Raw genomic sequence first — 21,045 nt, forward strand, 5'->3', positions numbered from 1 at the left:
CTTCCTCCAAGAGTCCAGAAATCCCACCTCCCGGGAATCTGTTCTTTTCAGGCATTTCATACGGTTATTTTTGGCTATGTCTATGGAGATTTCTACTTTCCTAATACAGCTATTTTTAACACTATATGGCTGCAAAGTCCATGGTAATAGGCATAATTTAATCTTGCATGTTTGGGAGTCTCAGAATTGTACGCGTTCAGTTATTGCCTCTTGCACTTGCTCCCTCCTTGACCCGTATTTGAAACACTGCTCTTTACTGTAAGGAGTCCATGCTTTGGAGGCTTCTTGACAACAGTTCCTTTATTGACCTTGCTAAGCCTCAATAAATATTTAATTAGATGTTGTTCTATTTTTGGAGTGATACAGAAAAAAATACATTTTCTTATATTTAAACAGAACATTTTTCTGCTGGAAAAATTTCTCTGCAGTAATTAGTGACAGTGAGCCGTATTTTAAAAGGGTGCATAAGAATTTGTGAGATGGTGAAGGGCTGGTAGAGAAGAGCTTTCACCTAGGCTCAGTGTCCTCCCCTGTAGCTCTTAAGGTGGGAAGGGAGGCTGTCAAAGGGTTGTTCTGGAGATGGAGCTGCGAGGCACACCAGCACCACGTTGGGTGGGTTGGTGGATGCAGCTGCTTCCCAATGAGGGGAGCTTCTGCTTCTCCTGTCTATGTAGTCTAAAAATAAATTGTGGCTTCAGTTGTATTTTTTAATGCTGATTCATGAATCAGCTAACCAAGATGTTCTGGGCATCCCAAATGTTGGCGTTGCCTGGAGAAGTTAGCACACCATAAATGCTGGATACAGCGATTACCTGGACTTTTTATTTGGTGGTCTTCTTTATTTGATGGACCTTAGCTACTTAAGAGACACTGAGAAAAAACAAAGCTAAGGAATGATAAAGAATGCACAGTAGTTTCTGTTACATTTGCACATATTTTGTTAAAACTAACTAATATCTCAGGGAGACACTTAAGCTGTAATTATAGTCGGTGTATGCATATATATCACAGAATCACAGAATCGTTTAGGTTGGAAGGGACCTCTGGAGATCATCTAGTCCAACCTCCCTGTTCAAGCAGGGTCACCTAGAGCATATTGCCCAGGATCACATCCAGACGGCTTTTGAATATCTCCAGGGAAGGAGACTCCACCACCTCTCTGGGCAACCTGTTCCAATGCTCTGTCACCCTCACAGGGAAGAAGTTTTTTCTCAGGTTCAGATGGAAAATATATATCTATGTAAGAAAGCAAAGGCAGAGGTCTGACTGCCCTGCTAAATTTTAAAGAACCACCAAAAAAAGTTGTCTTTTTGAGTCTGTCCAAGCTGAGACTTCATCTAATCCATTAATGATACAGGAGGGTTTGTTAAAATTGGCCAATTTTAAAGTCTCACTTCATGTTCCAAACATTACCGTATGTCATTTGACTTAAAATCACCTCCAAACACACACTGCAAATACCAAGAATGAATACTGGCTTCATACTGTAGTTCTTATTCTTCAAAAATGAAGACAGTTCTAGCCTTAGTGCCATCTGCATGAGGAAGTCGGGCCGATTAGCCGGTGTGGATAGCCCATCTGTGCTGTGTCCGTGGCTCCATGTCCTGTGGTTTCCCACCCAAACCACCTCATCTCCTTGACATCATCTCTCTTCAACTTGCTCATTTCTCCTCAAGAACCATCTGAAGTATTTCCACTGTCCTTTTTCACAGTAAAAAAAGAAAAATTAGGACAAGATAAAAGGACCAAATTCTAAAATGCTATAACTGCACTGACCTCAAAATCACCATTTGATGGTACAGAACTAAAAGTAAATACACTGAAAACAGCAGTTATTGATGCTTTAATGAATATAAAGTTTAGTTTAAAAAAACCATGCTCTGCACACTGTTCACATTTTTCCACACAGATGACAGAAGGGAAATCTAAAGATAATTCAACCAGAATGTCTCTTATAATTATATTGACTTCATCTTTAGAAGCCAGAGAGGACTAACTTACAAGTAAAGAAAAACAAATTAAATACGTATGGTTTAGTCAGAATAATGACGATAGGGAATTAGATAACAATTTGTATGTGAAGGGAGAGGTATTATTTAGGGCAGGATAAGGGTTATAAATAATCAGATGAAATTACCCGTAGAAAATCTAAGAGGCATTCAGGAAAAAGACCTAACATTGAGATCTATTAGACTGCAGAACAGTCTTTGATATCAAAGGCTGACACAGAAGGCTCTTTGCATGACAGCGTTTAAAATTAGACACCGCACTGGGGAATAAAGCGTAGGTAAAGTTTGTTCTAGAAGTCTGCTGACTAAATATCCTGAGAGATAACTTCACTGTCTTGTGCTTAGTTGATGTATTGATTGTGTGGCAGATGCATTCATTGATTAAAATAATCATTGCTCCTTTTAACAGGAGTTTTAATACTGAGTTGGCTCGTTTAGCAGCCAAATGAAACATAAAACACCAGACAAAGCCCCGGAACTACCATGCAAACACCTGTGCACACTTCCAGTCTATGCAAAAATACTCTGTGCTACTACCTCCCTTCCCTGTTTCACTCAGTTACTGCACCTGAAAGTAAAGCCACAAGCTTAACTTTAAGCCCCAAACTAGGCCTTCTGAAGTCACAGAGCTTATTCATATGCACAAGTATAACTAAAGCTTAATACTTGTACGTGTGGAATTACTCTCAGATTGTAAAATCTTTGGACATAAACAGACTTTTATCGCATTTGTCCAGCCACGAGCAAAGCAGGTACTTGACCGGGGAGACTTTTCTTCAAATGCAATACAAATATATAATAAATGATGACTTCTCTATCCTAGAACTCAAAGCTAGCAGCTCCTCACTTAGGCTTAACTGATGTTTTCAGCTCACGTGACCACCAGGAAGCAGTCATTCATGTGAATTGTCATAGCTTCTGAAGCTCTGATCAAAGCCCAAATTGCTACTCACTAATTCAGTGTGAGTAAAAAGTTGTACTTCAGGTTAATAGCTTCTGGTTTTCTAATATAATATGTTTCCCTGTGATGTGTCGCATCCTGTGATGTTGCTCTGAAATCTGGAAAAAATGTGTGAAAACAACAGAGAAATTGTTTTCAAAAGAAAACACTACAAATCTACTGTAGCCAGCTAGACTGGCATTAAGCAGGTTCTTTAGCTTGTACGGCAGCAAATTTTTCTGCACACAAGGGGCTCGATCAAGCCCCATGTCCTGTGGCTCAGTGATGCTGGGCATGCAGCATGCACAACTGCTTGGTAAAATTTGGCCCAGTGCAGATAACCCATGCACTAGGCAAATTCTGAGATTTCTGTGGAGCGTGGACTTTCTTCTGGCCACAGCACAGGACACAATTTTACTCATGCTGCTTGGATTCAACTAACTGTCCATTGGCCACCTAAAAAATAGGTGTGTGGTTTAAGCTACGTGTCTATGTTGCCTCCAAATCACATTCACTATAGGGTGAGATGACTTCCCCTTTGGATGTAGACCTTGGGGATTAAGTTTAAGAGATGGTCTGGACCAGCGCACATTCCCAAGGTCATACTATTATCTTTTTGCATGGGGCATGTGCAAACAATGCATAACTGCCTCAAGCACCGACCTTTCATTACTTTTTTTTCCTAGGTGGGTGTGGGTTTTAGGCAAAAGAAGAATTCTAGCTTTTACCCTAAGAGACTTTACCACATATATGGTATGTAAGGAAGCACTGTCGTTTCAAAGACAAGCCTACCCGGAGCAACTGGACTCCTGCCTTTGGCTTTCGTTGCAGTGTTACTGATTCAAGGTCCAAACGTTTACAGATTTCATCTTGTCTCAGTTACACCATCCTGTTTCTACCACAGACTTGATCGCCCAGCACCTTCCAGCTCTCGGTGAAGAGACTCCTCAGTTGGCTCCTGAAATTGGCAGCATAAAGCAGATTTAATGAAACACATTATTAAGCAACGAAGCAGTTTCGTGGCTTTTGAGCACCACCCACCTGGACACAACTTAATTACACTTGTTGTCTCATAGAAAAGAACCTCTGTAGAGCTGAGTGTTTGTGTATTTTAATTGCTGTGAACTTACAGCTGAGTTTACAAAGTGGAGTTAAATGTATATATGTCTGCATCGTACTGCAGAATTTAGGTCAGGAAGCAGCGGGGTCTGATACTTGATCTAGCTCTATGCACCCACATCACAAGATACACGGTACGCAGAGCTTTTTGGTATGCAGCTGTACCTCTGTAAAAGCAGCTCATGCTCCAAACCCTAGGAGTCCTACTTGCCCTTTCAGCGCAGAACAAGCCCTGCAGGAAGCCAGCTTCTCGCTGCAACAGAAACCCTATGGTATCTGCATGCCGGTGCCATGCAGGCTGGCAGACTTAGCAAGCTGTCAGGCATTTGGATGTATGCTAAATCCCATGACTTTCAATGGCAGCTCAGTATCGAACCAAATTTGGAGTTCTGTAAACCCCATGAGGCAAGTATACAAATCGTTAGGTCAAGACATACCTTGAGGATCTGAACCTTGCCTCCTGAGGTGAGGGGCCTGTGCTCGTGCAGGCATACAAGCATATTTTGCCCAGTAGGAAAATGCCAAATATGTGTTCCAAGAATGTATATGACTATCAGAGTGTATGGCAACGTCTATCATAATTCAAATCTGTGTTTAGGGATATTGATCTACAGTAATAATTAATTCATGTAGCAATTTTAACAAATCCAGACAGTTTGCAGAGAACTCTCTGAAATAAAATTGCTTTAAAAACCCTATCCAGATTAAGAGCTAGGCTTCCAATTTTCTTGTATCACTAACAGGTTTTACTCAACAAATGTCAAAGTTATACGTTGTTGCACAACAAATGTGTAACTTTTGATAACAAAAAACAAGCGCATAAATCTTGAGGGAACTGCTTGAAAAGAGGGGTGTAAAATATACTGGAATGTGGACAGGAGTCAGCTACTTGCTGGACTTTGGCCTGGAGGCCTTCCAGCTTTAAAGTGCTCAAATTTGGCGGTAACTATGCCCGAGGTGAAGGGATGCTAAGGCCTAGGATTGGGCATGGCCTCAAGTTGGTTATGAAACCAATCCTATTAAAACGTATTACTGAGTAACTTCGAAAATGCTTACAGAAGTTTTCCAATGGAGTCACAGACATACTTGCAACAAACAACTGTGTCTTGGCTTAACAGGCTTTTTAAAAAAATATAACTGTTACACCAATGCCTAAAAATTGTCACTACCATGCCGCCTCCTTAGTTCTCAAGATAAAAAACGAATCTTTAAAAGACTTCTGACACTTTGAGGCAATATTAAACTATGTAGGATCATAGTATATAGATTTGACATAGCTGGTTCATGTGGTATAAGAAATATTGATGACAGCAACATCTCCATCATGTTTCTCCCGTCTCACTCAGTAAGTCCTGTCATTGGATAGGAGTTGTGAAAAATATAAGACCTTATATGGAGTAAATAAGGAGCAATTTTCAGAGCCAGATGAATCTGTGAAATATAGAGGCTTGTAAGTAAAGGCAAGACCTCGTAATTCAGAGCAAGTGAAGCCACAATGAATTATTGAGGCCTTTTTTCATAAGCAGGATGATTCTGTGTTCCACAGATGTTCACTTTAAAATATTTTAAATCTAATGTCAGTCTTTCTTTTTATTACAAAAGGAAAGTGCCTATCTCTTCAGGTACGTAGAACTGTTTCTGTTCATAAACAGCATCTACTAATCGAGTTAAGGGGCCTATCTAAAATTTACTTTGCTACAATTTCAGAGACAAAGAGATGTATTTCATGACCTCTCATAATCTTGATTGCCAAAGATTCTTCTTCAAAACAAAAACATACCATTAGGCTGGGGGGGGGGGAAGAGGAGGACCAAAAAAAACCCTCCTAGCTTTTTTGTTAAGACAGTCTACTGAATCCATACTTGGAACACGTATCATGCACGTAATACACATATTTACTCCAACCGTCATCAGAATTGGTCACTCAGACCACGTTTTTAGGCACAGATTTTGCAGATTTCTTGTACTGCTCTACCTGCAAACCGCCTCTCTAGGGATGTGCAGCAGCAGAACAGGCTGATCTCTACTATTCTCCCCAAAACTGCCCAAACATGCTTTTGCCGGCATGTGGTGCCTACACTCAGGTCCTCGCAGCCATGACGAAGACTCTGACTGCCCGGATTCTTCACAGCCGCGCTACCCTAAATTTTCAGCACCGCCCTCACAGAACTAAGACAAGAATCCTTGGTTTATGAGTGAAAAAAGCTGGCGATAATTATCCTACGCACTTAGAAAATGAGCCCCCCTCCCCTCCCCGAACTGGCTCGAACCGGCCCGAACCGGCTGCCGCCGCCCCTCCCCCCGGGCGCGGCCGGCCAACGGCCGGCGGGCGCTGACGTCACCGCGCGCGCGGCCCTCCCCCCGGCGGCGGGAAGCCCCGGGGGCGGCGCTGCCAGGCACGGGGTTTCCCCGGCCGCGCCGCGGAGGCTCGCGCCCCACCCCTTTTCCCGCGCGGCCGTTACCTCGGGCCCGTTTGAACGGCGCGAGAGGCACGCTCAACCCCCGCCAGGCAGGGATTGGCCGCGCGCCGCTCGCTCTGATTGGCAGAGGCGGGAGGGGGCGGGGTCAGAGCGGGACCAATCCACTCCCCGCCTGGAGGTGGGGGGGGGGGGAGATCGTTCCGTGGGATGGTTTAGCCCAGCCTCCCCTCCTCCCCGCCCCCGCTCGCCTTCCACCTCGCAAGCCCGAGCCCTTTGGCCAGGCCGTTAGCAGCGCCCGCGCGCGCCCAGTCAGGACCCCGCGGGCTGCCCGCCGCGCTGCCTGACTGCGGGCGCGGCGGCGCGGCCCGTGCGCTGCCGGCGCGGCCCGTGCGCGGGTCCGGCCCGGCTGCCGCACGCCGCTGGGGCGCGGGCCGCTCGCGATCGCCATGGCCCCGCGGGCCTCGCGGGTGCCGGCGGCGGCTTCCGCTCCGGCGTTTGCGCGAGGCGGTTGCAAGCGCCTGGGCGCCAGGAGGGGTGAGGGCGCGGGTCCTGGCGCCGCGGAAAACGCGCCAAGTTTCCCGTTGTGGGGAGCGCGGCGCCGGGGCGCCCCGCGGTCTCCATAGCAACCGGGGAGGGGGTGTCCGGGGCAGCGCCCCCCGCCCGGCGGGCGCGCGGCAGGCGGCGGCGGCCGGGGCCGCGCGAAGATGTAGCGGGTGAGGAGGAGGCGGCGGCGCCCGCGGGGATCCGCTCCCGCCCGGCGGCGGGCTCGGGCCGCGGCTGCGGCTGCTGCCGCCGCCGCCGCCGCGCCGGGGCCAGGCTCGCCGGGCCGGGCCGGGTCGGGTCGGTCCGGGCTGGGGGCGGCGCGAGGGGCCTCCCGAGCGGGCCGGGGCGGCGGCGGCGTCCCGGGCCCCTGGGGGGACGGGCGGGCGGGGGCCGCTTCCCGCCGCGAAAGTCGGTAACGCTGTGTGTGTGTGTTTGACAGGTGTGACTGCCGCTCGCAGCTTTCTGTCCGGGCTGCTCTTATCCCCCCCTGCCCTTATTTGTTTGTGAGGGAGGAAAAATGCCAGGTGTGTTACCGAGTGACAGTAACGGGCTTTCGAGAGGGAGCCCGTCAAAGAAAAACAGGCTTTCATTGAAGCTTTTCCAAAAAAAGGAAGCGAAAAGAGCACTGGATTTTACAGAGTCACAAGAAAATGAACAAAAGAGCTCAGAATACAGAGGCTCTGAAATGTATGTAAGAGTTTCGTTTTGAATAAGAATTTCTGATTGTGATGTAGATCGATGTAAAAAATAATCCAATAATTCAGAGAGTTCTGTTTAATATAATGGATGAGCGATGGCTGTTCCATCCATCTGTTAAGTTTTATATTCTTGCTTCAATATGTTTTTCAACATGTATCATATAAACCCTAGACCCAGGTTAATCGGACTGAAATAACTCCTACTTGAGACCTCTAAGAAAACAAGTGAATCAACTTGCCTCACTATGAATGTTTAGTTGGCAAAAACTTTTTAATAACTTGAGGAAGTTACCCGTTATTTCACATTATTAGAAGGTAGTTATTCTGATGCATTATTTAAAAGGTAAAAAAAGTTTTGTTTTGTTTTGTTTTTTTGCAAAATTAGTTTTAGTGAAAAGTACTGGTTTTTAAAATGTTATTTCTGTTACAAGTAAAAGCATCATTTATGCTACTTACTAACTTTTATTAGGGTGTTTCAAGCCTTGAGTGAGTCTGTCAACTCATTTCGCTGCAAGTAGTGCAAAAGTTTTAATGGGAAAAAGAAAAATTGCCTCATCATGGCAGATTACAAATGCATTTAAGATAGTAAGATTTGGTCCTGTTTTACAAGTAACAGCACATTAACACTGATGTAATGTGCCAGGTTCCTCTCTTAGGTCTTTACCCTTTTGTTTTGTTTTCAGGAACTTATATGACATGAATCTGGAGTAGAGGTAGTAATAGGAAAATATGTGCTAGGCACATTTATCTTAGTGCTGCCTTAGGAGTAGACGAAGAGCATAAAAGAGCGTTCAAAAGACGAATGTTTTAGTTCCTTAAGTCAGTTTCCTGGTCTTGTTCAAAAAATATGTATTGGAACTAATGACAGATTTGCCTGCTTCTTGTAAACCTGTCTATTTCTGTGTATGTTGCTAGAAAGAAGTGTTTCAGTTGAGTGGGTCTGTCTTTGAGTGCATAGGGTAGCCATACTGAGCCTTCAGAAACAGTTTAACGCAATTTTGATTTATGTTTATTAGTCACTAATTTATAAGGTAACTCTGAAATGGTAGATGGCCAGGAGAGATAATTGCATGTGTACTAGAAAGGCTAATGTTTAAAAATTCTCTCTCATGTACTGTTTTCTCTATTTAATAGTGATCAGGTTGTTCCTGCAGCACAGCCTCCGTCACTCATTAGCTGTGAGAAAAAGGACACCATGTTGCCTTTTGTGGGCTTGAACAATCTAGGTAACACTTGTTACCTTAACAGCGTACTTCAGGTAAAGTCGTGTTCAGGGGCTTTTAAAAAAACAATTTTGTTTTGATTATGTACAAGCAGATGAGATTCCTAATTGGACATTATCTAGATGATGTCTAGATATTGTATAGAGGGAGTGTAATTACAGTGGAAAAAAAAGATGATACGGCAGGGAATATGTGCACCGTAGATTGCCTTGATTGAGTAATCTGTCAATTTACATACTCTGGCCACCTCCCTGCCATGAATAATTCTGTACCTTTGAGTGCTGTGCAGTAGCCTTAGGAGATGCAACGCTAGTTTGAGCTGAAGTGTGGATATATATTTTGAATAACTTCTTACTTTATCACCTGTTACCTTGTTTTAAACTGTTGCTTTCAGGTGTTATATTTCTGTCCTGGTTTTAAAACTGGAGTAAAGCATTTATATAATATCATTTCAAAGAAGAAAGAATCTTTGAAGGATGAAGGAGAGCAAAAATCAGAAAAGGTAATATTTCTCACGGCATGTTCTTTTACTTGCCGTTGTGCAAGTGAGGCTATATGCCAGGAGTATAATGTACATTTCACTGATTTCTTCTGTATTTATATGAAGACTTGCAGTATGGCTTTTGCAGTGCCATTTAATGTGAAGATACTGAATTGTTTTGGATTTATATTCAAATTTGATGCTGTTCCTCAGAGTTCCTGTAAAGCTTGAAAGCAGACGTCTTAGGTTTTTGAATTTCTATTAAACTTATCTCACCATATTTCTCACGTTAAGATAATTATGATACTCTTTGTAAGTGGATGGAAATTGCTGTTTGGCCAGAGATGGCTGTTTTGGGTTTTTAAAATGAGCAGTCTCCTGGGCTTTTGTATTTGTCTTCTGCTGGCAGAAGAGCAATATATTGACTGAGAATCACTTGTTTCCCAGAGCAGACAAATTCTGCAAATGTCTGTTAGAAAAGTAACAGAGTGAGGGCAGGTTAAAATGTTCAAATTGTTTTTACAGACAAAACCAAATCTTTTTTTAACGTTATTTTTACAGGGAAGTTGTAAAGAAGATCCACTGGCAAGTTACGAATTAATCTGCAGTTTGCACTCGTTGATTCTTTCAGTTGAACAGCTTCAAGCCAGCTTTCTCTTAAATCCAGAAAAATACACAGATGAACTTGCTACTCAGCCACGAAGGCTACTAAATACCCTTAGGTACATATTATCTTAAACACGTTGTCAGAATTTTCACCTAAAGTTTTGAGGTCATTGTACAATACAGCCTTAGAGACTTTAGGTAGATAGTCTTAAATTTGGGGTAATATTTTAGGAAGTAAGTTTTTCTATGTTTCCAAGGGAAGATTCATGTTTCTTTTGTTACCTCTTTGACATAATAAATTTGGAAGTAAATCTTGATTTTTTTTTTTTATTTTTATTTTTTATTTTTGGTAAGAACATAAATATAGCAGTGAATTTAAAACAGTACTTTAACTTAGAGTATGTAAGTATTCTCACTGACTGAAGAAGGATCACTACTGGATTGCAACTGAATGGGTTTATATGCTCTTCTGCATCAGGCCATAACTACTTGTGACAGGCAGGACTTATATGTCTAGCCCCAGAGAGGATTCTCCCCTGTGTGTGTGTATTTTAGTTTTTATTAAATGCAAACTTCCCTAATTTACACCTCAAATCATATTGGCTAGTTAGCAAAGAATAAATAGCTAGTCTTCATTGTTTTGCTTATACTTTTACTTTTAATAGAGAGCTCAACCCTATGTATGAAGGCTACTTGCAGCATGATGCCCAAGAAGTTTTGCAGTGTATCCTAGGTAACATTCAAGAAACATGTCAGCTACTGAAGAAGGAAGAATTGAACAAACTGCCTGTGGAAGAGCCTATAGCTAAACTGGAGGAAAAACTTAACCAAAATATTGACAGCAATGGAACTAGCAGTCCTGCTGAGGAGGAGAATAGCGTACCAAGTAGCCATGTTGGAGAGCGATCTGAAGATAAACTTCTGAAAGGAAATGGGAAAAGAAAAAGCGATGCTGAGGGTGGCAACGCAAAGAAAAAATCCAAAGTATCAAAAGAACAAAATGCCGAAGAAAATCAAAGACAAACCAGGTCAAAGAGGAAAGCAACAGGAGAAAAGCTTGAAAATCAAACTGATGCCATTGCCAAGTGTTCCACTGAAAATGAGAGTGCAAAGCCAACACAGAAAAAGTCACGGCTTAGGCTAAACTGGTTAAAATCTTCATGCAAACAACCTAGTATTCTGTCCAAATTTTATAGTCTGGGAAGGTTAACTACAAACTTGGGATCCAAAGACCCAATGAAAGAATACGATGACTGTGAGCTAGAAGAGTCATCCATAAAGTGTGAAAATGGTAACATTATTAAAGAAGAATATCGTGAACCAGCATCTCCTGTGGAAAGCCACAGTGAAAAAGGAACTGAAAAAGAACCAAATAAGGAAGGTTGGTAAACATCTGTATGGGCTTAAATTCAGTAGGATTAGGAAATTACCGTGTGAGAAGTCAGTCTTCAGACTGCATAGCAAAGAGCTCTCTAAATACCAAATAATGTTTTCAGGAATTGAGAAAGATTTTTATCAAAGAGCACTTATTCTATGCATATTTTCTTAATATAGAACTCTTTAACTTAGAACTTAAGAGGCATTCTCTAACATTGCAGAATCATTGTACAATGTGAAATAGTCGGAAGGTTACTGAGTTTATTTTCTCACTAATTTTTGTCATCCTTAGAAATAGCAAGTGAATTCAAGATGTAAAAGAAGATTACTGTAAGGGGCAAACTGAATGAAACCTGATTGGCTGCCGACGTGTGTCCTAAATTCCTACAAACCAAATATCTCCTTCTTCCCTCCCAGTTCCCCAATCCTTCCATGTTTTCAGCCTTCCCAAGGACTAGGAAAGAAGCAGGATCTATTATGTGTGCTAACTGCCTGGCAGGTATGCACGTTAGCGTCAAAAAAACCAAGATAACTGTTGAAGGGAAGGGCTTCAGTATGAATGTAGCAGTTACTAATTTGGAACCTTCTTTCTGATCCAATTGCAAATTTTTACAAAACTTTGAAGGCATGTAGAATCTTGGAGATCTCAATTTCTTTAGCAGATTTGACTAAAATTGGCCAAGAGTTCAGAAAGTGCTGGAGGAGAAGAGTAAGGATGAGTAGAGGCTAAATACAAGTGTTAATCTCCTGCAAGGAGCATAAAGGTCAATGCTAGTAAGTAGACATTGCATTAAAGACAACCCCCCAAATTTTCCAGAATGTGACACTGTCATACTTCTAGTATAAAACAAGAATCTAATTTTAAAGCAGAACTTGTTTGAGGGCCAAGAGAAAGACTGCTCTTAACAGAGCTCCTTAGTCAGTATCAAGCAGCTGACACTGTGAACGCTGCATATAATAAACACTATTTTTTTTTTATTCCTATCTTTAATCCTTAAAAGGTCATATCTGTACACAGAGATTTTTCTCCATGAAGAACATCCAGTTTTTGTATTACCTTTTGAATAAAATACATCTCGATGAGTAATCTGGCATATATTTTCTGTAGGTGCAGAGCTGGCCATTTTTGAACTAGTGGAGAAACTGTTCCAGGGCCAGTTAGTACTGAGAACGAGATGCTTGGAGTGCGAGTGCTTTACTGAAAGAAGAGAAGACTTTCAGGACATCAGTGTCCCAGTGCAAGAAGATGAACTTTCTAAAACTGAGGAGAGTTCTGAAAGTAAGTAATTACGGAAAAGGGTTGAGATGTATGTGTCTGCTTCAGACAGCCGTTGATTAAAGGACAGTGCCATATTTATTAAGGAACAGTGCTCCTGTTTGTGCTGGTTAAAATTAGAGGCTGTTCTGTTATCTCTTGTCCTGATTAACTTTAGAAACACAGCACTGATAATGTAGGCAGATGCAGGCAATATTAAAGCTGCCTTAGATTTTAGCCTGTAACTGCTTACAATATTTTATGTGCATGCTTTTCTGCTTATAAATAGATATTTTCCTTGAGATGGATCTGCTGATGGGGAAATTCTTATAAACAAAAGAAAAAGCAGAAAAAATATTTGCAATTTTTCTTAAAAAAAATTAAATCAGAAATAAGTAGTTTCTGTAAATTCACTTTTTAAAAGGTTTTTTCAGTATTTCTTTAGACTGTCATTACCTTAATGCCAAATATTTTGCTTGTAAATGTTAACTCTGAAATCCTTTGATATCTTTCACAAATATTAGTGATATATACTTAGTTCATAGCTATTTTCAAAAGTAGATGCAGTAAGCATTGTGACAGTTAACATATTTTCAAATGTAGTGCAAGAACTAATTTTAGTTCCCATGGTCTTAATTTGGAGCAGGTTTTACTATTTTTGCCTTCCTTGCTTTGCTGAGGGACTTCTGAGTTAAGTGTGTATGTGTGGGTGTGTTCTATGTGTGTGCAAAACGCTACCGATAGTGTAGATGGTGCTGTCATTAATAGTGCAAAGCTGGCAGGGTGAAATGAAACAAGTGAAAGGGAGCTTTCTGATAATTCTGGAAGTTTGTCTTGAGTCGAATTTTGGTCTCAAATACATGTATCCAATTTCTAGATGTGTCAACAGAATTAGTACAGATCCTTCTGAAGGCAATCTTTAGGAAGACCGTATATTTCAAGTAAGATTGAGAAACTTGATTAAAAATCCATTAGTGACATTTTTATCATCTCCTGAAACATTCAAAGATTTGAAAATGAAAAATTTTCATACAGATTGAGTACTCTTTACAGTATTATTACTGTTCTTGAACATGTCTTAACTCTGTGTATGTGTGTTTGTGTGTACACATGCATATTGAATTCTGGTGGGGGTTGCATTGGAAATGTAAATAAGTGCATCTGTGAATGTAATGATTCTCTCTTATAGTTTCTCCAGAGCCAAAAACAGAAATGAAGACTCTAAAATGGGCAATTTCACAGTTTGCGTCAGTGGAAAGGATTGTGGGAGAGGATAAATATTTCTGTGAAAACTGTCATCATTACACAGAAGCAGAACGCAGCCTTTTATTTGATAAAATGCCTGAAGTTATAACAATTCATTTGAAGTGCTTTGCTGCTAGTGGCTTAGAGTGAGTATTACAGATGCGCTATACTATGAAACAGTGTGCTGTTAAAGGAGAAGTCTTATCAGAAGAGATGAAACTATTTTTTATATTCTAAAAATGAGAACAGACTTCTAGACTGAATTCAGCTTAAATCAGTGAGACACAGCCCTTAATTTCATAAAGCATTTTTACTTTTAAAGACAGTGGCTGAAATTGTCTTCAGGAAAATATACTTTCAAGGGGCTTCTTGCAAAAAATTGTTCTACTTGTATTCTTAGCACAGCCTGAAATCCTAATGTTTTGTAAAACTTTGTTTACTTTTAACATCATCAGTCTGCACAAATTTAGAGGAAGGTTTAAGTACTTTAGCAGAAGAAGCGATGAGCACAAAACTGAATTTCATGGTCAGAGCTAGTAGTATTTCAGTCCCCAATTGAATGGGAGTATTAAAATTCAGAAAAAAAAATCAGGTGATAAACATTTTAAAGATCTAACATTACAGGAAAAAATAGATCCGTTCCTTTAAAACACAACAGCATCAGTCATTAACGTTCAGCTGCTTAGCAATGACAGTTTGTTGCATAGTGTAGAAATCCTTATTTTTTGAAAGAGATTAAGAGTGTTTTTCCCCTAAATTTGTAAGTATGAATAAAGGTATTTCCTTCAAAAACCAAACAAACATGCCCTATAACCTCACAATACTGTACACAAATAGAACAATGCCATGGCAATTTATGCACAGTATTTTGCAGTAGACTGTTTGAATCTCAGTGGAGAAATAATTAAAAATGACATTATGCCTTATCAGGATGAACTTGTTACACTATGAAATGTCCCCCCACATCCTTTAGAAAATTGTTGCAACGCTAATTGCATTTTGAGAGTGACTACAATTTTAGTAGCATTTGTAGACTTGGCCTGTATTTTCAACTTTTCCTCGTATTTACTGAAAATTAACTTGTTATCTGCATTAACTTTGCTGGATGCAGCAAAAGAAAAACTTCAGTGGTGGTGGTTCAGTATCGCTAGTTCGCATCTGTTGAAGAGAGCTAACGCAGCTTGACTGCCGCAGCCTGTTCTGTATTTTATAACCCCATGTCAATTTAGGATGTTCGGATGATTAGAAGTAGTTCTGAAAATGAACTGAGCTCCTTTGTGATCTACACTGTCATTTCGCCACAAATTCGTTTGGCCTTGTATACACCAACTTCCCTGTGCCTTGCATTTAGCTGGGTTTAGACCTTCAAAGCCATCTTGACAGTAGAAAGTCTACTGCATTAGGTCTTCACTGGAATTTCGTTTATAATATATTTTAAAACTTATAGGCCCTTTGGCACTATACAAATACAAAATACAAGTTGACAGATGATTTGTCACAGGATGCTCTCTGTAAACAAGTGCTGATAACAACTGTAGTCAATATAAATCTGATTTTTTTTTTTTTAAATAACCCCAATTTTCAAGGATTATATTAAGGTATTTTTAAGGGTAGCTTGCTAAGATTTTTTAAAAGTGGAATTCTCATTTTGCCTGGTTTTAGTATCTGTTTTTAGGAGTATCTAGCTGTCTGACAGAGTGGAAAGGAAACGTCTGCACATGCCTGCTAACACCTCTCCTACACACTAGCATAGGACCATAATGTAGATGATTCTTTGTCATGATAAGGCAGAGAAAAGCCAACTTAAGTCAGGCATTAAAAATTTGTAATGCTATTATTGAGTAGCCCTTGATGTGAGACGGAATCCTAGTGTTATGGGCTATCCAAAAAAACCAACCTGAGATGCCTACCTAAAAGGAAACCTGAATATTATGGATCTTAAGTTGTTCCTACATTTGCTTCTTTTTTGTTTCTGTGAGGAAGTATTTGCAGGTTAACCAGACGTTTCCCAAATAACTTCTCCATTTGTCCCGGAAATCTTCAAGTCCTTGATCCAAAATATTCAGACCTATTTTATCCAGGTCAGACTGGAACCCAGTCTTGTAGTCTTCCTTATTTGTCCTTTGAATCATGTCATGCATTTTCTGCCAAGTGCTAGTAGCCAGAGATTAAGGAAGTAAGAGTGGAAAAATCAGACCCAGTACTGGAGTCAGTGATGAAGCTGAAACTGCTTAGAAGATTGTTTCCCAGTTTTTGGCTTGGGCGTTTTATGCCAGGCAAACCCATGTTGTTTCTAAACGTATACACTGGGATTAATAAACAGCTGCAAATCAAATGGGAAGAGCCAAGAACGGTAAACCAAAATACTACACTCCTCTGTAGTGTACTGGCTTACTCTTACTATAGTGGGTTTTGAACTATGAGCTCTGATGGAGCTTCCCCCAGTTGACTTATGTAAACTTGTAGTATTTATGGTAAAAATACTAGTCTCCTCATAGATGAGACTGCAATAGTTTGCTCACCCTAAAAATAAAAAGACTGTTTTGCTGTCCCTTAAGCTAAGAATCTCCATATCACTGTTCTCTTAGCGCCAAGACAAATTATGAAACCTTGGCTGCTTCTCACTTGTGCTCTGCTTGAGTTTTCTGACATCTGAGTTTTAAATAAGAATACTATCAAGGATGATGAGAAATGAAGCAGAAAGCAGTGATGGTAAATACTGGCAGTTAATAGAGCTTTGCTCCATCTTTGCTGGCTTGCAAAGTGGTTCTTTATAAATAAAGCAGCCAGTGTAAATACTTACTTGCCTTGGAATGAGTAATTTTCTTCAGCAAGTCTGAAGGGGGAAAAAAAGCAAGATTCTGTAAGCTGTAAGTAGAGATGGGTGCTCAGACTGGTAAACTATTAAGAGAATGTTTAACTGATAACACCTAATTAAGCATTTCTACAGTACAAATTTAACGGGTGGCATTGCTGAGAAAACTAGATTTTTGACTTGTGAAATGATACCAGGTAAAGGCAGATGACTCTGTTTTCTTTTTAATAAAGATTTACTGAAGGTTTTGAAATACACTCATTAATTAGCAAAAGTAGTGCTTACGCCATTGGGAATCTTTTTCATATGGAGTATTGGCATCCTTATGTGTTAGAAGAGCTGCAGTAGAACAGTCTAATTCTTTAAGGGTCTAAAATAATTTGAGGTATTAATTCAGTACAGTGGGTAAAGTTCCACTAATGTATGACCACAGCAGATGTAGCTGCAGAAAGCAAGTTTGTTGTGTATGAACTACTGTGCATCAGTCAGAGGAGACAGAGTACTTGGCATGCAATTTTTCTGTCTTCAGATTCTTATCATTAAGAAGAACATAAAGCTAATAGGAAAAGATTTCCTCTCTTATTTCCTCCTCTCCAAATCTTTCTGATGCTGGATCTCATTCAGAAGAAAGGTAGAGCCTGTTTTTTAATGTTTTATGTCAATATGATTGTCATAGTGTGCTTGAATGGAACTGGATTTTTGATCTAGAATATCAGTAAACAGTTTCTCTGTTTCTTGACTCTCTTCTGAATATCTCTACCGCTGGCTAGTAATAATAGGGATTTTCAGAAGATTTAAGTTTTGCTGTGTTTCTGATGATATGCTCTTTTCTGTTTCTTTTGGTTTAGTCAAATGTTTATGGTAAGCCTAGGTCTAAAATGAGATGAGATTTCAATTAGACTTGAGTGACTGAGGACATCTGTGTGTGTGTAAGTGTATTTATGTTTATAAGGGTTTTTTGGCTGTGAACATTAAGTTACATGTTTAAAAGCACAGCAGAATTGAAACTAAAGCCAGAAAAACAAGAATAATACTGTTACTCCAGTTATGCTTACATTGTTATGCCCGATATACATTTCCCTTGGATTAAAAAATAATTAATTCCTTTCTTATGATAAAATACAAGTTGGATAATAGCTAGCTAGCTAGCTAGCTCTTTGGAGCCCAAGTTTTACAGGGTTTATCCCTGTTTTCCCCAACAACATCCTAATAGGTGAGCAAGACTGAAACATCACTAGGACACTATAAAGTATCATTAAATAAAATGCAAGGGTTAATTAGACTGGGCTGAAGCAATATGTAAATTATGTAAGATCAGTATTGTTCAAAGAAACTAATGCACAATAATGTAAAACAGCTGATTAAGTTCCAGCATTTCTATTTTCTTTCCAAACTTTTTAGATTTTTACTGTAATGAAAAGACTTAAACTTTTTGCACTGTAAATTTGTGTGCTATGAACAAAATGCGAAATATTTATGGAATATTAGATGCTTTTCCAAAGTAAGTCAGCTAAATAATTGCGTAAAAGAAACTGTGTAACATAGGACAGTTAGTAGAGGCTCCCTAGTAGTAAGAAAAGAATAACCATCCTTAGATTACCATCATTTGCATAGTGCTAGAAATACACTACAGTGCCTTAAGTGGACGTGAAGAAAAATTACTATAGCAAAGCCCCAGTTTTTTGAGTGATAAATACTCACTTTTGAGTGAGCTATTTGAAGGGAAAATAGATTTATATTCATTTATTTAACATAAATTTACAAAGGTTTTGGAAAAAAAACCTGCTTACTCTGTACCTTGGATGTTGAAGAATTTCCAAATGTGGAAAGCAGGAAGTGAAAGCACTGAACAGTTAAGATAACTCCTTTTTTAGTCACTATTTAAAACTTAACTTCAGTTGATATTTCAGAAAAAGGGGGGACTGCTAAGTAGTTAAAATACACACCAGTTAGGCTGTAAGGTTGAACAGTATACATACTTGGAAAAAAATCTTTACTAAACAAGGAAGCCTGAAACAGATAAAATAAGAAGCTGCTCATTTTCCAGCTTGCTTATGTTCAGATCTCCTATGCCTTTTTAATAGAAGGAAAAGAACGTAGACACAATGTATGGGCCACTTAAAGCAGTATTGTAAGCTAATGCAGCAGGAGGTCTAATTTTGCTTTTCTTCTAAAGGTTTGATTGTTATGGTGGGCTATCCAAGATAAACACTCCCTTATTGACGCCTCTCAAGTTGTCACTAGAAGAATGGAGCACAAAACCAACTAATGACACCTATGGATTATTCGCAGTGGTAATGCACAGTGGCATTACAATTAGCAGTGGACACTACACAGCCTCTGTCAAAATTACAGATCTTAATAGTCTAGAGTTAGATAAGGGGAACTTCATCACTGACCAAATGTATGAAATGATTAAACCAGAACCACTGAATGAGGAGGAAGCAAGAACTGTTGCCGAAGACTACGACGATGGTGAAGTCTCTTTTAGAGTCAATGGAAATGCACAGGCTGGTAAAGTTTTGAATAAAAAGAACATGGAAGCTGTTGGACTTCTTGGGGGACAGAAGAGTAAGCCTGACTGTGACCTGTGCAACAACAAACCAGCTAATCCTGATAAGTTTCTTAATATAGTTACCGAAAACAGAAATTCTGAGTCTAGCAGTACAAACGGAAATGTGGAATTCAATTCAGAACACAGTGATCAAAATGGCGTTGCTTTCAGTGGACTAGAAAACAAAGCTTTGTATGTATTACAGAGCCTGAAAGAGTATGAAGGAAAGTGGTTGCTTTTTGATGATTCTGAAGTGAAGGTTACAGAAGAAAAAGACTTCCTGAATTCTCTTTCTCCAACATCATCATCTACATCAACTCCTTACCTGCTGTTTTATAAGAAAATTGTAGAGTGATACTGTATTTTGACTGTATATATTAGGGATTTGCATACACCTATTGGTCTGATTTGCATCGAAACTACCTTGAAGAAACAGCTGTTTGTTTTTGAAGCTACTGGATCATAATGTTTCTGGTCTTTGTTCTGTGGGAGTGGCTCAACTTGAATTAACAAACCATGTCATAGAACTTTAACTCACATAATAACTTCTATGCTGGATAATAGTGATATTACCTTTTAGAAATACAAATTTGTATAGTTCCTAAATGATGCCTATGATACACGGTAGTGGTTTTAACACAACTCTAGTTGTCAGACATGCCTCTTGTATTATTAGCTTTTTTTTATATATATATAAAAGTTATTTGTATTCATACTCTGGAGTAAATGTATATTAACTAGCAGATTTCATCCAGAAGTTGTGTATTTTTGTAACTTGGGAAGTATACTTCATATCTAGTCTTTGGGTAATCTACGTGGTTTACTGATGACATTCTCTTTATCCAGTTCTATAGAGCTCAGTGCAACTCAAAGCACAAGAAAAGGGTCTTGTAACCTTATTCAGCGTATTGGAAGGAACTGAACGTAATAGCAATGTTTGAATGGTCTAATTTACATCTTGTTGATTAGGTGTTAAATGGACAAAGTGTAAATAGGTATGACTAATACTTCCAAACATGGGGAGCGTGTAGTGTAATTAAAATATTTTGTACCTCTAAGAGTAAAGCCCTCTAATTTGCATATCTGTTTGGGTGGATTTGGAATTTAGTGGTGATCTTATAACAGTTAATTTGTATTTAGAGCTCACTGAAATGTGGGAAAACGAAAGCATTTGGCTTGATGCTTTGTTAAGAATGTATATATGAAATAAAGAAATTTTATGATATGCACTGAGTGTCTGAGATGGCTAGATCAGACTTTTGTGTTTGGTGAGAAAAAACGCTGGAAGTGAAAATGGTTGGGCTTAGTTACAAGAAGCTTGGGAAGTTATATATCTTAGAGAAATTTAGAGCTGAGAATGATAGAAAAATATAACATCGTTTTTAACGAATCCTTGTACAGTTAAATGGCTGACCAAAAAAGGTAGCCTGCTCCACTTGGAAAAGATTTGACGGTTACAGTAAGGTTCAGAGGCAAGGGGAAAGGGAAGCTAACAGATTATTGTAAAAATGAATGCAGTGTTTGCCATTAAATACTAGAGATTAAAATCCTAGATTATGTATTAGAAATTAAAAAGTTAAGGAACATCCTATAACCTGCAGACAGTGGACAATTAAAATCTTTAAAAAACATGGTGCAAAATAGGATGAGTATTATTTCTCCTATCATAGCACAGATGGAATGACTTGAATTGCTGTTACACAGACAGCTTAGGAAAGATAGTCACAAGATGCAACTATACCCATTTTCAGGATATATTT

The 21,045-nt window shown here is 39.7% G+C and overlaps 2 protein-coding genes across 4 annotated transcripts in view; one reads left to right on the forward strand and one right to left on the reverse strand.

Moving 5' to 3' along the window:
- KANK4 (KN motif and ankyrin repeat domains 4) overlaps positions 1–6,640 on the reverse strand; it is a 46,035-nt gene extending 39,395 nt beyond the window's left edge. Inside the window, exons 1-3 of one of the 2 annotated variants that reach the window (XM_068953383.1) lie at positions 6,531–6,640; positions 3,742–3,907; positions 1,486–1,701 (exon numbers count right to left, since the gene is read on the reverse strand). The gene's annotated coding sequence lies outside the window, so the exon portion shown is untranslated. Of the gene's footprint in view, positions 1–1,438; positions 1,702–3,741; positions 3,908–6,530 lie in introns of both variants that reach the window. The other variant, XM_068953384.1, reaches the window with a different exon arrangement.
- Positions 6,641–6,870: 230 nt separating this feature from the next.
- Positions 6,871–20,510, forward strand: USP1 (ubiquitin specific peptidase 1). 2 transcript variants are annotated; one of them, XM_068953390.1, is made up of 9 exons: positions 6,871–7,022; positions 7,471–7,718; positions 8,864–8,987; positions 9,347–9,454; positions 9,995–10,155; positions 10,705–11,420; positions 12,525–12,695; positions 13,861–14,062; positions 18,908–20,510. In XM_068953390.1, exons 2-9 carry the CDS (start codon positions 7,549–7,551, stop codon positions 19,638–19,640), a joined length of 2,385 nt encoding a protein of 794 aa, XP_068809491.1. In that variant the 5' UTR covers positions 6,871–7,022; positions 7,471–7,548; the 3' UTR covers positions 19,641–20,510. The 2 variants fall into 2 exon arrangements, with proteins under 2 accessions (XP_068809491.1, XP_068809490.1); XM_068953389.1 differs by having other exon boundaries at positions 7,010–7,201.
- The last annotated feature ends 535 nt before the right edge of the window (positions 20,511–21,045 follow it).

The sequence above is a fragment of the Struthio camelus genome, chromosome 8, assembly GCF_040807025.1.
Source record: "Struthio camelus isolate bStrCam1 chromosome 8, bStrCam1.hap1, whole genome shotgun sequence".
Taxonomy (NCBI): Eukaryota; Metazoa; Chordata; class Aves; order Struthioniformes; family Struthionidae; genus Struthio; species Struthio camelus.

Excerpts from the sequence above, each read along its gene's own strand:
- USP1 (XM_068953390.1), top strand. The coding sequence starts at position 7,549 with ATGCCAGGTGTGTTACCGAGTGACAGTAACGGGCTTTCGAGAGGGAGC. Across the intron at positions 9,455-9,994 it reads GAGAGCAAAAATCAGAAAAG|GGAAGTTGTAAAGAAGATCC; the intron begins GTAATATTTCTC and ends TTATTTTTACAG. Across the intron at positions 10,156-10,704 it reads AGGCTACTAAATACCCTTAG|AGAGCTCAACCCTATGTATG; the intron begins GTACATATTATC and ends TACTTTTAATAG.